The sequence below is a fragment of the Bicyclus anynana genome, chromosome 2 (assembly GCF_947172395.1).
Source record: "Bicyclus anynana chromosome 2, ilBicAnyn1.1, whole genome shotgun sequence".
NCBI classification, from domain to species: Eukaryota; Metazoa; Arthropoda; class Insecta; order Lepidoptera; family Nymphalidae; genus Bicyclus; species Bicyclus anynana.
This window is the reverse complement of record NC_069084.1, coordinates 17,368,928-17,383,412: the sequence shown is the minus strand read 5'-3', so window position 1 is coordinate 17,383,412 and position 14,485 is coordinate 17,368,928. Positions and strand designations below refer to the sequence as shown.

At 38.8% G+C, this 14,485-nt stretch overlaps 1 protein-coding gene across 1 annotated transcript; it reads left to right on the top strand.

The window, feature by feature from the left end:
- The first annotated feature begins 1,782 nt into the window (after window positions 1-1,782).
- LOC112056320 (uncharacterized) lies at window positions 1,783-13,957 on the top strand. The gene is made up of 3 exons (XM_052888149.1): window positions 1,783-1,944; window positions 6,574-6,731; window positions 13,819-13,957. The coding sequence occupies exons 1-3, from the start codon at window positions 1,863-1,865 to the stop codon at window positions 13,909-13,911; spliced, it is 333 nt and encodes a 110-aa protein (XP_052744109.1). The 5' UTR covers window positions 1,783-1,862; the 3' UTR covers window positions 13,912-13,957.
- The last annotated feature ends 528 nt before the right edge of the window (window positions 13,958-14,485 follow it).

Here is a 14,485-nt window from a genome sequence, read left to right as displayed (position 1 = left end):
CCCCAACGTACATCGGCTCTTCGAACTATGTGCCCCGCCCATTGCCACTTCAGCTTCGCAACTCGTTGAGCTATGTCGTATGTATGTTTTCCTTCACGTGATAATTAATTTGTTTAAAATGCGCATAACTGAAAAGTTGGAGGTGCATGCCCCAGACCGGATTCGAACGTACGCCCCACGTTTCAAAGGTAGAGGTCATGTCCACTTTAAATCCGCTCTAAGTCCACTCTACAATCTCTCCTGATGGTAAGTCATCATCATCATCATCATCATATCAGCCGATGGACGTCCACTGCAGGACATAGGCCTTTTGTAGGGACTTCCAAACATCACGATACTGAGCCGCCTGCATCCAGCGAATCCCTGCGACTCGCTTGATGTCGTCAGTCCACCTGGTGGGGGGTCGGCCAACACTGCGCTTACTAGTGCGGGGTCGCCATTCCAGCACTTTGGGACCCCAACGTCCATCGGCTCTTCGAACTATGTGCCCCGCCCATTGCCACTTCAGCTTCGCAACTCGTTGAGCTATGTCCATACGCTGCGGCAGGTTATACAGAAGACTCACGAGTATAACCAGCCACTTTGCTTAGCGTTTGTGGACTATGAGAAAGCCTTCGATTCGGTGGAAACCTGGGCTGTGCTAAGGTCATTGCAGAGATGCCGAATTGATTACAGGTATATCCAAGCGCTGAAGTGCTTGTACGAAAACGCCACTATGTCAGTCCGTATTCAGGATCAGACTACGAGGCCAATCCAGTTGCAGCGAGGAGTGCGTCAGGGAGATGTGATCTCTCCGAAGCTATTTACCGCCGCACTGGAAGACGTCTTTAAGCTTCTGGACTGGAGCGGACTTGGCATCAACATCAATGGCGAGTACATCACTCAACTGCGGTTCGCGGATGATGTAGTCATCATGGCACAGACTCTGGATGACCTTAGTACCATGCTCAATGACCTCAGCAGCGTTTCTCAACAGGTGGGCCTGAAAATGAACATGGGCAAAACAAAAATAATGTGTAATGCTCATGTATCGCTCCACCCAGTTATAGTTGAGAACGCTGCACTCGAAATTGTAGACGAATACATATACCTAGGACATATGATCCAGTTAGGTAGGTCCAATTTCGAGAAAGAGGTGAACCGTCGAATCCAACTCGGCTGGGCTGCATTCGGGAAGCTTCGCGACATCTTTTCGTCCGAAATTCCTCAGTGCCTGAAGACAAAAGTCTTCGAACAGTGCGTGTTGCCAGTGATGACCTATGGTTCCGAGACTTGGTCGCTAACTATGGGCCTCATAAGAAGGCTTAGAGTCACACAGAGGGCGATGGAACGAGCTATGTTAGGAGTATCTCTGCGTGATCGAATCAGAAATGAGGAGATCCGCAGAAGAACCAAAGTCACCGACATAGCTCAACGAGTTGCGAAGCTGATGGTAAGTGATGATGCAATTTAAGATGGAAGCGGGCTAACTTGTTAGGAGTAGGATGAAAATCCACACCCGTTTCCAATCCTAATACACATCTATACTAATATTATAAAGCTGAAGAGTTTGTTTGTTTGTTTGTTTGAACGCACTAATCTAAGGAAGTACTGGTCCGATTTGAAAAAATCTTTCAGTGTTAGATAGATCATTTATTGAGAAAGGCTTTAAGCTATATAATATCCCCGTATTCCTACGGGAAAGGGAACCATGTGGATGAAACCGCGCGGCGTCAGCTAGTACCTAATATGCTCGATTTTTCATCAAGATCAAGATACCTAATATTTTTTCTAGATTATTCAAATTGAAGAGGAGGAGAAAGAAGCATCTTAGAATTGCAGAACCGTCAGAGTCTGACATTTTTGGTCCGTTCGGATGTAATATGACATCCAACAGTAATACAAGCACGACTAGCAATACCAAGCGCAAGTTGGTTGGAATCCTGAAACATAATCAAAGAGAGTGTTAGTCAAAGATTTTATAATAGAGATATGTCACTAGTGGGTCAAAACTGAGGCTAACAAACGCGGCTAATTTACCGCATTTCATTAAGTCGCATAGTAAACAATGAAGGTTATTCAAACAAATAAAATCTTTTAAAACAAAAAAATGAACCGACTTCAAAATCATAAAAATAAACTAAAAATTAATTAATACGTCACTGGCTTGGCACCGCCTACAAATTGATCAGAAGGTAGCACATACGATGTTATTTTTCGCTTTTTAGTTTATTTTTGTGATTTTGAAGTCGGTTAAATTTTTTTGTTAAAAAGATTTTATTTTTTGTTTTTAGTGAGTCCTAGTATTTAATTCTCATAAAAATCGGTTCAGTAATTTTGTGTTAAAATGAAAATAACGAAATGGCCCTGTGAACAAAACCGCCATAACCGATATTATACAGCCTATTAAAGCCTTCCTTGATAAATGGGCTATCAAACACTACAAGATATATTTAAATCGGAAAAATAGTTCCTGAGATTAGCGCGTTCAACCAAACAAACAAACTCTGCAGCTTTAAAGATATATCAAACGGCAGTGTTTGTTTAGCTTTCATGATAGTATGTAACTGAAACCCTTACATTAGATGTAATTATCCAAAAATAACATCAATTTGGCGGCAACACCACTAAATATTAGACAGCCATGCTATGTAGGTACCCGTGCGGGGTTTAATTAGTTCACGAAGTAATTTTCGCGACACACCAATTTGGGGCGTCGATATAATATTAAACTCCACGAAAATGAGATACGGGGACGCCATTATGGCAACTAATCGTCGGTCAGGGATGCATACATAGTGTTTACTTTAATTCATCATTGAATCAACGCCATCGAAAACCAATGAAAAGAATCATTGGTTTTTGATGGTGTTGGTTGAGGTTTTACTTAAGAGCGTGCAGCGCGTCGGTACGATATGGATAAAATTCGAAGCGCAAACGAGACGCCGAATTATGACTTTCACGTGAGTGAAAAGCACGGAGCGTTTGACGCGCGACGCAAATTTTGTGACGTGAGCGCCAAAACCATTTTTACCTAATTGCAAGTTTTACATTTTTTAAAATTAAACAACATAACGAAAAACAATATAGTCATGTTCAAGATGTATACCTAATTTTCTATACAAAACAAAAATTTAAGAAAATAAGTTTGCTTTTCCTGAGATTAAAAGGAAAATGTGAGCAAAACATGTATTTTTCAAAAAAATAAACTATCGAGAAAAGTTTTACAAATTGTGTATTTTATATAGTCATAGCGAATCTAACACTTGAAAGCTTTACCCAAATATCAGGCTCCTAACTTTTCCAAAATCTGAGATCCAGAACCATTTGTAATCACCAAATTACATATTGCACACTCTTAAATAAATAAATATATACTTATAATAAAACTGTAACATATCAAATTTTGTACATTGAAGACATTTTACTGAAACCAAAAATATTTTTTTTCCATTTATGTCTGTCTGTCCGTGTTTTTGTTAACCTGAAACTACTCAATGAATTCCAATGAAACTTGGCACAATTTGAGACCACAATACGTATTATAGAAGTGTATATGGATACTTTTTGTCGCTAAAATAAAATCACAAAGGTGTGAAATAGGGGTTGAAAATTTGTATGGTAAGTCCTTCATTTTTCAAGTTACATTTGTAAAAGTCGGTAGGTATACTACCAGAAAAATACTAAAAATAATGTAATTCAAGATTTTTCTAAATTCTACCCCTAATATTTTAAAAAGGGGTTGAATTTTTTTTTATATACATCGTTCATATTCTGAGTTTGTGGACTATTTATTATATAAAAAAAACATGCGAAAATATAAATAGAAGAGGGTGAAATAGGGGTTGAAAGTTTACATCGTTTTCTACGCGTCCAAAGTTGCAGGCGTCCGCTATTAAATAAATATATATACTTAAAGAAAACACACATCACTATTTAGCTCTAATGTGAGCGTAGCTTGTGTTATGGGTACTATACTCCCGATGATACGCGCAGGCCGGGGGGCGTGTAACGATGGATATAAAACCCACGATTTATGCACCTCACTTCCCCGCACGCACGATTTCACACCCACGCAGTCTTTCCCCCCGTCGCCCGCATATCATGAGAGTCTCATCAACGGCCTTGTCAGACTATACGAGTAAAATAGCTGACTACAGTATTAGGTTGCGGTGTCTAAGGGCCGGCGTATATGTGGCGAACAGCAGTGTAGTGAATTTGGTACTGTTAAACTAAATATTAACATTACCGGTTTGGAAATTAATTTGAATACCTCTAACTATTGGAAAAAAGTTTCAAACGATTAAAGCTGCCACGGTTCAGAGGACAAGAATGTAATCTTGTCCTCTGTCGAGTGAACTGTCTATTCAATTGCGTGGCATCGCGCATTGCATCTGAGCAATTAAGTGTTCATACCTTTAATATCTCCATAGTACACCAAGTTTAGGACACCAAGGTCAAATCTTTGTGATTTTTGTGGTTGTCCGTTTAATTTACCTTTTTATGTTTTGTAATTTATTTTTTAATAAATAAAAAAAAAAAAGTAAAAGTTCGATACCCGCCGGATTGTTGAATATATGAATAAGGCGATGTTGTTGATTGGTATGTTTATTATTTCACTGAACTGTTTGTAATAATTGTATATAAATATAAAATAAAAGATTTAACAAATGGATGATGCGAAGTGGAATGGTGAACTGGTAATCTCGTAATGAATGGGCAAAACAATTTATCTACGCATGCGCGTTCTAAATATGAAATGTGAATGTAAACCTAAAGTAGGCGAACGAAAGACCAACTTCTAAAACAATCTTTACAGACTTATTCGAGATGTACAGAAAGAAAGAAAGATGTTTATTTTTAAGTAATGCCACATATCACATTAAATCTAAATTATATTATGGCTTAACTGTCCACTCAAACAGTGGAGCACTAAAGAATTCCCTGTAATATGTGGCATAACCTAGAAAAAGGCCCCAACTCAGTATTTTGCCGCATACTTTCAATAAAAAAAGGATGCAGCACTGATTTTCAGTTAGGACCCAGTTCAGTACAGGAATATAGGTCATATTAAAAATATTCCTTAACAAAAACAAAATATAGATATCTAGAAGTAATGCGACTTGCCAGATACACACCGGCCCTAATAAAAAAGCATGTAAAGTGGAAAAAGCGTGCTAACTTGATATATGACAACATTAAACACTATATAGCTCGTATTTCGGTTTCCACTCGCCATCGTACTGTATAGAGTGGTAAAAGGTTTCACAGTAAAACACTCTGATTGATTTTATTTGTTCATTTTTACATGAGTACTATAACTAGTGGACCCGTTAAAGCTTTGCTATGACATGTTACCGTTACCTCACTCGTGATATTATAATCTACCGTCATATTGTGAACTGAAAATAATGATTACAATTTAACGTGTTATTTTTCGGTATATTATAATCTATCGGAAGTGAAGCTGTTAAATTGCAATCTTAAAACGTCAACTGTCCGAACTTGCCCCTGATTGGTCGGCCTTACAGCAGATCGTTGTGTTTCCATAGAGTTAGGAATGAAACAGATATGTCAGTCAAATAAAATACTTCATGAATTGCGACATCACATATTTATTTATCATTTATTATGAATAAATGAATAAATGAATAAATGATTTATTGAGCAAAAAACATTTTTATACAGAAATAGGTTGAAACGGCAGTTGTGCTAAAATCTATAAAAGATTTTGTGTTACAACCACCATCTCTTCACGAACGAAGATTACAATATTTTTAGCTGCAGTACAAGTACAATTAAAAACTATTAAAATTAATTAAATTAAATTAAATTAAATAAACTATTAAAATTAATTAAATTAAATTAAATTAAATAAACTATTAAAATTAAAAATTAGATATAAAACAAAAAAGTATTAAATTGTGATTTAGTTTTTAAGGTAGCTTATATAATCAAATTTATACATAACTTATAATTTTTCCAATTTATATATAATTTGAGTTACAAATACAATTAAAACTTAATATATGTGCATTTGTAATTTATACCAGTTTTATTTTAATAATTTAAAGATAGCGTATGCGTATGTGTGTGTGTGTGTGTGTGTGTGTGTGTGTGTACATGAGAGTGGGCGTGCTAGTAAGTTTAAGTTATTATCTAAGAATCTTCAGCAATTTTTCAGTTTCATCGTAATCTAATGTTAGAAGCCAGGTTTTAACATTGATTCTACAAGTATTGTTAGTCAATGAACGCAATTCCATTACTTTGCTAGCTACATTGTACAGATGCTTTCCAAGAAATGATAAATGCTTTTGAGCAAAGCTGGTTCTACAATGTTTAACATCACAAATTTTGTCAAATTATACCTAAAGAGTGACCTAAGTGCCCGGCCTAGATCTAGACGGTAGATTATAATATCACAAGTGAGATTACAAACTAACGTATTTTACAATCTAATGGTGACATATACAGTTTCATCTTTCCTATTGGATAATACAGTTACGCAAGCAACCAATATGCTATCGGTGACAAAAAGAAACTCAACCCCCTAATACAACATAAATGAGTATATTTGCTATCATTTCGTTTTAGCGTCAGATGATGATGATGACGAAGAGGAGGAGTCAATGTCTCAGCAGGTGTACAGAAGCCAACCGCGTTGCCTGGTGGGGCAGGTGCCCCGACCGCCGGGCACCAAGCCGGGGCGGGGCGGCGGGGTAGCATTCCTCGTGAGCAGAAAGAATGTTAACGTAAGTGTAGTTTCATCATCAACCGAAGAAACTTACTGATTAAAACATCAAGAAACTTGCTATTTAATTGATTGCCAAAACTCCTCAGTGCCTGAAGATGAAAGTCTTCGAACGTTGCGTGTTGTCGGTGATGACATACGTATTTGAGACTTGGTCGCTAACTATGGGCTTTATTAGAAGACACTCAATGGGTTATGGAACGAATGATGCTTGGACTTTCTGTGCTAGATCGAATCAAAAATGAGGAGATCCGCAGACGAATCCAACTTCCTGACATAGCTCAGCGAGTAGGTGGACCGAGGACATCAAGCGGGTTGCAGGAAGCCGCTGAATGCTGGCGTCTCGAGACTGTTGTGTTTGGAAGTGCATGCAAGATGCCAATTTCCAGCAGTAGACGTCCATCGGCTGATAATGATGATGGTGGTGATTTATTTACTTCCACGCGGTGAACCTGGGCTAACATCCCAGAAGACCTCGACCCCGTAAGGGGCTGGTAGAACATAACCGAGGGAGATAGTTCCCCCGCGTCTTACCCTGGCAAGGAGGAATTGTCTCGAGGCCCATACGTCCACCTGACTCACCCGGGAGGGAAAGACACACACGACGCTCCAATTAAATCTAAAACTACCACTGAAAACCGCATTAAAATCGGACTAGTAGTTCTGGAGATAAAAGGCAAACATCCTCATATTCCAAACGCAATATCCTCTCTGTACTACGTATGTGGGTACAATAATATAAAATATGTTTTTTTAGTTTACTTTTGATTTTATTGTATGGCTATAAAGTGAGTGGTGCAAATATCATACCATGGTTCATTGTATTGTGAATACTATTTCTCATTTTCAACATTAACATTTGAAACGGAATAATCGAGTGGTTGAGAGTGGAGCGTTGATCGCCACTTGTGGCTCCGTCGGTTGTTCGATCAATACTGAACACTGAACTGAGCTAATTGAGTTCAAGTGCCACTGCGGGTACTTAGTCGACAAACCGTAAGCCGGGCTACCCACGTGTAATTATTCAAGGTATTATTAACAACAGTGTATTGGACGGTACAATCATGGTTGACCTTTCAAATTATTATAGGAACATTATAAACCATTCACCCCTAAGGCTGATCTTGGCCATTTTCTTAAACATCTTCAAGACAACAGTGAATAGGCATTTTATAGGCAAGTATTTTCTGGGCATTTTTAAGCGCATGCGTTTTTACTCGACTACGGCGGAGCCAAAAGGAAGGGTAATGATTTTGGCAGTCTATGTATGTATGCGTGTATGTTCTACCGTAGCGTCTAAATTACTGAATCGATTTTCATGAATGAGGTGCCGTGGTTGCACCTACTATATACCTACTGTGATTATGCAAGGAACATCTCTATTATACATAGGTACACGGTAGGTATACATATGTATAACGGGTGCGAGCACGGTTCTACCTTGACCATTTTAGTACTTAGATGCATTTCTCAATTTCTATCTAAAATATTTTCTTGATTCGTCCTTTTTATAGTTTTAATGATGGCCCTTTTTAACCGACTTTCAAACAAGGCTGTATGTAGGTATGTTTTTTTTTTAAGTTAGGACAGATATTTGTACCTAATTTAGTCTTTTACAGTTTTGTACCTAGACATACACGTCACAGCATAACATAAGCTCTTTTATTCACTCGGGAATGCTTACCGTAATGCCAATATTACGATATAAAGATTGCTACTCTATTGTATACCGACACTAATGCTACAATCTGATAAGCGAAACACGAGCACGCGATTCTAAACTTAAACAGAATGAAATAAAGGTGATATTTGTATGAGCTTCAGCGTTGATGCTAGACCTCGACGAGGAAAGCTAGGATGCACGTGAAATAGGGTTTGAACATTGAAAATGGGGGTGATAACGCGACCAAAGGGAGCTCTTGCCAGCTGCGTTTACGGATGTATGAAATTATGGAGCGGTTCTTTAGTAAAAATGTCTTTAAATTTTTTTTTTATCAATGTCCTGACTTCTCCTTCAGTCCTGTCGAGACCACGGTCCATATTACTGAATCGAAATATCGATAATTAGAAAATCCTCGTTATTTTATCGTGGTACTTAAATCTTAATTTCTAAACGAACTATTATATTTTTACTGATAATTTCCTTGAAGAAAGAAATGCTGTATTTCTCAGCTCGACATTTCTTTCTTCAAGGAAATTATCAGTAAAAATTCTCAATCCAGAGTTGCGAAGTTGACGTGTTTACCCCTCGCCTTGGAGAGCACATAAAGCCACTACTGGTCACTACTGGTTATTATCTAACAATAATGGTCGTTAAAGAATTTAAAATTATCTACTACGATCTACGATCTCACCTGATGCTAAGTGACGTAGCAGTTTTAGATGAAATCGGGCTTAATTGGAAAATATACAAGTTTATTATTCCCACACCTCTGAATCTACGCGCGTAATACCGAATCGCTAAATCTTTTGATGGGCGGGTGGTACGCCTTTGCCGGTAGGGTGGTAACTAGCCACGGCCGAAGGCTACTACCAGAGTAATAGGCTGATAATGATTTGTTTGATTGATGATGATTGTATTGTTTCCGTAGAATTTGCCAAATTGACAATATTTATATAGGTAACATGGCAAATTCTACAGGCACAATACTCCTTTGTGCCTCTTCCTCTTTGCCCATTCTTCACCTCTTCCTATTTGCCCATCACAAATGTAACCATAATATCATCATCATCATCATCATATCAGCCGATGGACGTCCACTGCAGCACATAGGCCTTTTGCAGGGACTTCCAAACATCACGATACTGAGCCACCTGCATCCAGCGAATCCTTGCGACTCGCTTGATGTCGTCAGTTCACCTGGTGGGGGTTCGGCCAACACTGCGCTTACTAACTATCAGAAATGAGGAGATCCGCAGAAGAACCAAAGTCACCGACATAGCTCAGCGAGTTGCGAAGCTGAAGTGGCAATGGGCGGGGCACATAGTACGAAGAGCCGAAGGACGTTGGGGTCCCAAAGTGTTGGAATGGCGACCCCGCACTAGTAAGCGCAGTGTTGGCCGACCCCCCACCAGGTGAATAATATACCTTCTACTAACTTATAGGAAAATGATTTTCGAATTTCGAATAAAAAGCACTAAGAGGCTCTTTTCGTAGATCTGTGTTCCTGTAGCGTTGTCAAGTTTAGTGGCACCGAGCTACATTTCTCACGGCAAGACCTCCCTCCGGAACGCGATTTAAGGCCTGATCTACAGAGATCCCGACTTCGATTCCCACGCGCTTGTCAATAAATTTTTATTTTACTGATTATTTTTTTTTATTACGCACTCTTGCGTATTGGCACCGCACGACATTTTTCATACACAGTATTTTTTTTTATTTTATTCTTTACAAATTAGCCCTTGACTACAATCTCACCTGATGGTAAGTGATGATGCAGTCTAAGATGGAAGCGGGCTAACTTGTTAGGAGGAGGATGAAACCCCACGCCCCTTTCGGTTTCTACACGGCATCGTACCGGAACGCTAAATCGCTTGGCGGTTTAAGAAAATCTCAATGTGCCCAGCCGGGGATCGAACCCAGGACCTCCGTCTTGTAAATCCACCGCGCATACCACTGCGCCACGGAGGCCGTCAAAACAGTAACCTAAAAATAATAAATTTGTGTGTACTCATGTCGTACTACGGTCGTCTCGATAGGTCCTTTTTCTGTGAATAATATCTACCAACGAGTATAAGTCATTATAGTTATAGACGGTTAAAATGTAGCCTATCTTACTTGCCCCTGTAGCCCGTCCCGTCGATTATCCTTCTACGATCGCAAACGCTTCGAAAACTAGAAAAATGTTCATGAATGACATTTGCTGTCGACAGGTCACGCGATCAAGATCTGTCATTTCCATACATTTTTCTAGTTTTAGAAACGTTTGCGATCGTAGAAAGAGAATCGTCGTGCCGCTTGGCTACATGGGTTGGGCCTTATTAATAAATCTTGTTATTTTATTCATCAAAATCGGATGAATAGTATGCGGTACTGAGGTATATATATATATATATATATATATATAAATACAAACATACACAATATACGGCTAAAATCATAAGCCTTTCTTTTGCTTCGTTTTAGTGGGGTAAACATACCTACTTCTGTTTAGAAACATCAAACGCAAAGTAGGTATATAGGGGGTTGCCTAGTTGCCGGTGTGACCTTTGCTTTATATATAGCGGAATCCAAGCGAACATCCTCGCATTAGAATATCTAGACATTTATCAAAACGTTCCCGAGGGGATCTCAAACTTTATTTAGATGCCTAGCCATTTCAATGATTATATGCAAAGCGCCTCGCCCGCGGTGCATCCACATTTGTGGTTGCGCTACCAATTGCGCGACCAGTTATGTGATATTTGGTTTCAAAGATATAACAAGCCTTATCTCTGAAGTATTTCTGAAGAGGAGCTAAATTTAAAAGCAACAGGATTCGATGCCTGCCCGCTTCATGGTCAACGAAAAGTTCAAATAGGTAACTTTTCGTTAAATTTGAAAAATAAATAAATAATAGTTTTAGAATTTAAATGAAAACAAATAGATTACGTAAGGGAACACGGATTTATGTTATAAAATAATGTAACGCAAACGTAACATTACGTTGTATATTTTTCTTTCACGCTTTTCTTGTCTCCTATGACAGTACATGTGGTCATAATTCACAGTCAGAAAGAAAGTGGGGTTGGAATTTTCGAAAATATTTTTTTACACATGATAATGTATAATGTCACGGGGGCACCATATCCCTTTGCCGCCCGATCTTCGTTCCATCACGTAAGCCGTATGCAGCGACCTTAAGTTTGGTAGCGCAACCAACGTTCAATGAAGCCTCACTCTTCAGTCGTCAGTGGAACGGTTATGCTAATTGCGTGGTCGGTTCCCCGCGACGACGCAAATGAAACCAAATACATTCATAGGTAGATCGTCAAGGAGATTCATATAAACAACAGAAGCGCTGTAACTGTAACCTTTGTCTACCTTCTGCTGCTAAAGGTTAGTGCGTCTGTCAACGACTTTGGGAGATAACTGGTAGCAAAGCTGTTTGCATAATATAAATCGTTAAAGTTTATATCGTAATTTTTTTAAATTTTCTTCGAAGTGTATTAGAAATGTCCTTACATCTCATGGAGATATAAAATTCAAGGTTAAACTTTCATGTCTTTTTGTGAAGTTTTGAAGTGACATAGATTATGGCTACTCAATACTATTGTGTACTTTTACGCATTAAAGAGGAGCCAAGAGCGAACTGACAGAAGTCGTCACGTAAGGAAAAGCTTTACATCGTGCGTCCAGTAGGTAGGTAAGCCTAAGTGTCAACGACATATCACCTGTCGAGACACAGGTACATTGTCCACCAAATGATAACTGGGGCACAGAGCTAAAAACATTACAGGAAGATCGTTCATAAAAATGGTCTGCGGCCTACGATTTTGCTTGTTTTCCAATCTGTTACGATATCAAACGTCCGCGTAGGCGCCTAGGAAGCGTGGCGGAAATTCGCTCGTTTAAATTCGTCCAACAGGCGGGCGGGAATCGTTTGCGCATTTCGACTGTTATCGGGTTTTCACTTTGCGTTCGTCATTAGACCGGTTGCACGTAGCGCTGAAGTCGGGGGATGAATCGCAGCCAGGTGGGGGATGAATCGCAGCCAGGTGGGGAGTGCAATCTTAAAATGTATACGTGAAATCGCATTCAAATTCTGTTTATTCAGGAGTTCATTATAAGCCGCTAATAATACTCCTTGAGGCAATACTTGGAGCATATTTCTCGAGCAGTTGACGGCCTCCTTGGCGCAGTTGTATGCGCGGTGGATTTACAAGACGGAGGTCCTGGGTTCGGTCCGCGGCTGGGCTGTGTTTTCTTAATTGGTCCAGGTCTGGCTGGTAGGAAACTACAGCCGCGGCTAGGTTTCGGTACGATGTTGTAAGCCAAAAGGAGTGTGGATATTAATTTTACCCCTAACAAGTTAGCTTTCATCTTAGAATGCATCATCACTTACAATCAGGTGAGATTGTAGTCAAGAGCTAACTTGTAAAGAATAAAAAAAAAGCTTTGTGTGGGTAACAATTAGGTATATGAGCGAGTAGGAGTAGTAGGAGGTGGTGGGGAGTTTTTAGTTAGTTTCTCATTGTGTAAGTGCCGTAGGCCCCTTATGGGACCTCAACGGCGTCACCAGGGGGTGTGGGCGAGCGCAGAAGCATCGCCTCATGGGGCCCGAAGTCAGAAGCAGGGTAGATGGGCGGAGTGACTCTCGCGGTCTTCTCTGAGACTCGGACCTCGGCTTAGAGGGCCATTCGGGAAGGGTGTTTTGGCCTGAGTGTATCAGTCCCCGAGATCGTGAGTTAAAAAGCTCACGTCTGGGTGACGTCATATTTCGGGGACCTCATAAAAAATCCGGCATAAAAGCTATGCAATACAAGGGTTTTGGTTTGAAGAGATCACAGAAACATAAATACTCCTTAACTATAGAATTTTTACCAATCAGGCTTCAATGCTTTGCAAAACAAACCGCAGCGTAAGCGCAAACAACCAATCAACAGTTTACTCGTAAATCGCCGATTTCGCTCATTTCCAATAGTAATATAAACCTAAAAGTTTGTGTCGATTATGCAATAATTCAATTTCCACAGTTAAAATTTTGGTTTGTTGTGTTGACTTATGTTCATAGTTTAAGGCTTAATGACTATAGTCCAGCGGGCAAGATTCGAACCTGTGACCTTGATGTTGATATAGCATTAATTATAATATAGGGTCGTAGGTTCGATAGGATCCGTTTGATGCGATGCGTCATAAAGACTAAGATAAAATAACTTTATAATAATAGCAGATGCCCCCGCTTTGTTTCCATTTCTGTTGGAATACGCGCATAATGTAGAGCGTGTTACTCGCCGATAATGTAGCTTACCATTGGTGAAAAAAAATTGAAAATCAATTTAGTAGCTGAGGTGTGAATGTGTCACAAATTAACAAAATCAATTAAGAATTTATTATATTAGTTAAGTTATATTTTCGTAAAATTACAATGAAAATATTTTTTTTGCAGAATTTTCAAGCTAAAAGTTCTACCACCAGTACGAAAAGTAGGAAATCAAGAAAACAAACCTCAAGAAAACCATCATATTATTCATATAACTAAATATAAAATTATAATTATGTAATAAGTAACAGTAGAAATACAAAAATATTGACAATAAATTACAATAGTAGAGCTTTTTTGTGATGGTACTCATCCGAGCAACACCCTGTTTATATCTGAAGCCAAAGATTTTATACTATTAGATATGTCACCAATGCGTTGAAACTGATGCGAACAAACGTGGCCAATTTGTCTTAATTTCATTTAGTGAAATAGTATTCAACGAAAGATATTTAAACGAATAATACCTAAATATTGTCTTCAATGTAGAGTTGTGTTTTTTAGGAGAGTAAATACTATATTATATATAAATATATGTAAGTAAACAGGAAATTGGGCAATGTATGCGCTCAGTGAAGTCGCTAAATTCAGATCACTTTTTGCGGTGATTTGTTGACAAGTAACACAATATCTATAATATAAAAAAATCATTGTATTCAATATTCGTTATCCCAGAGGAATGAATTTTTTAAAAATATCATCCCAGAGGATGATTTTTTTTGAAGATTAATTTGACGATAAAAAAGCTCAGTGTATTAGAGCCCGACCCAGGTTTCGAATCCCGGACCTCGTG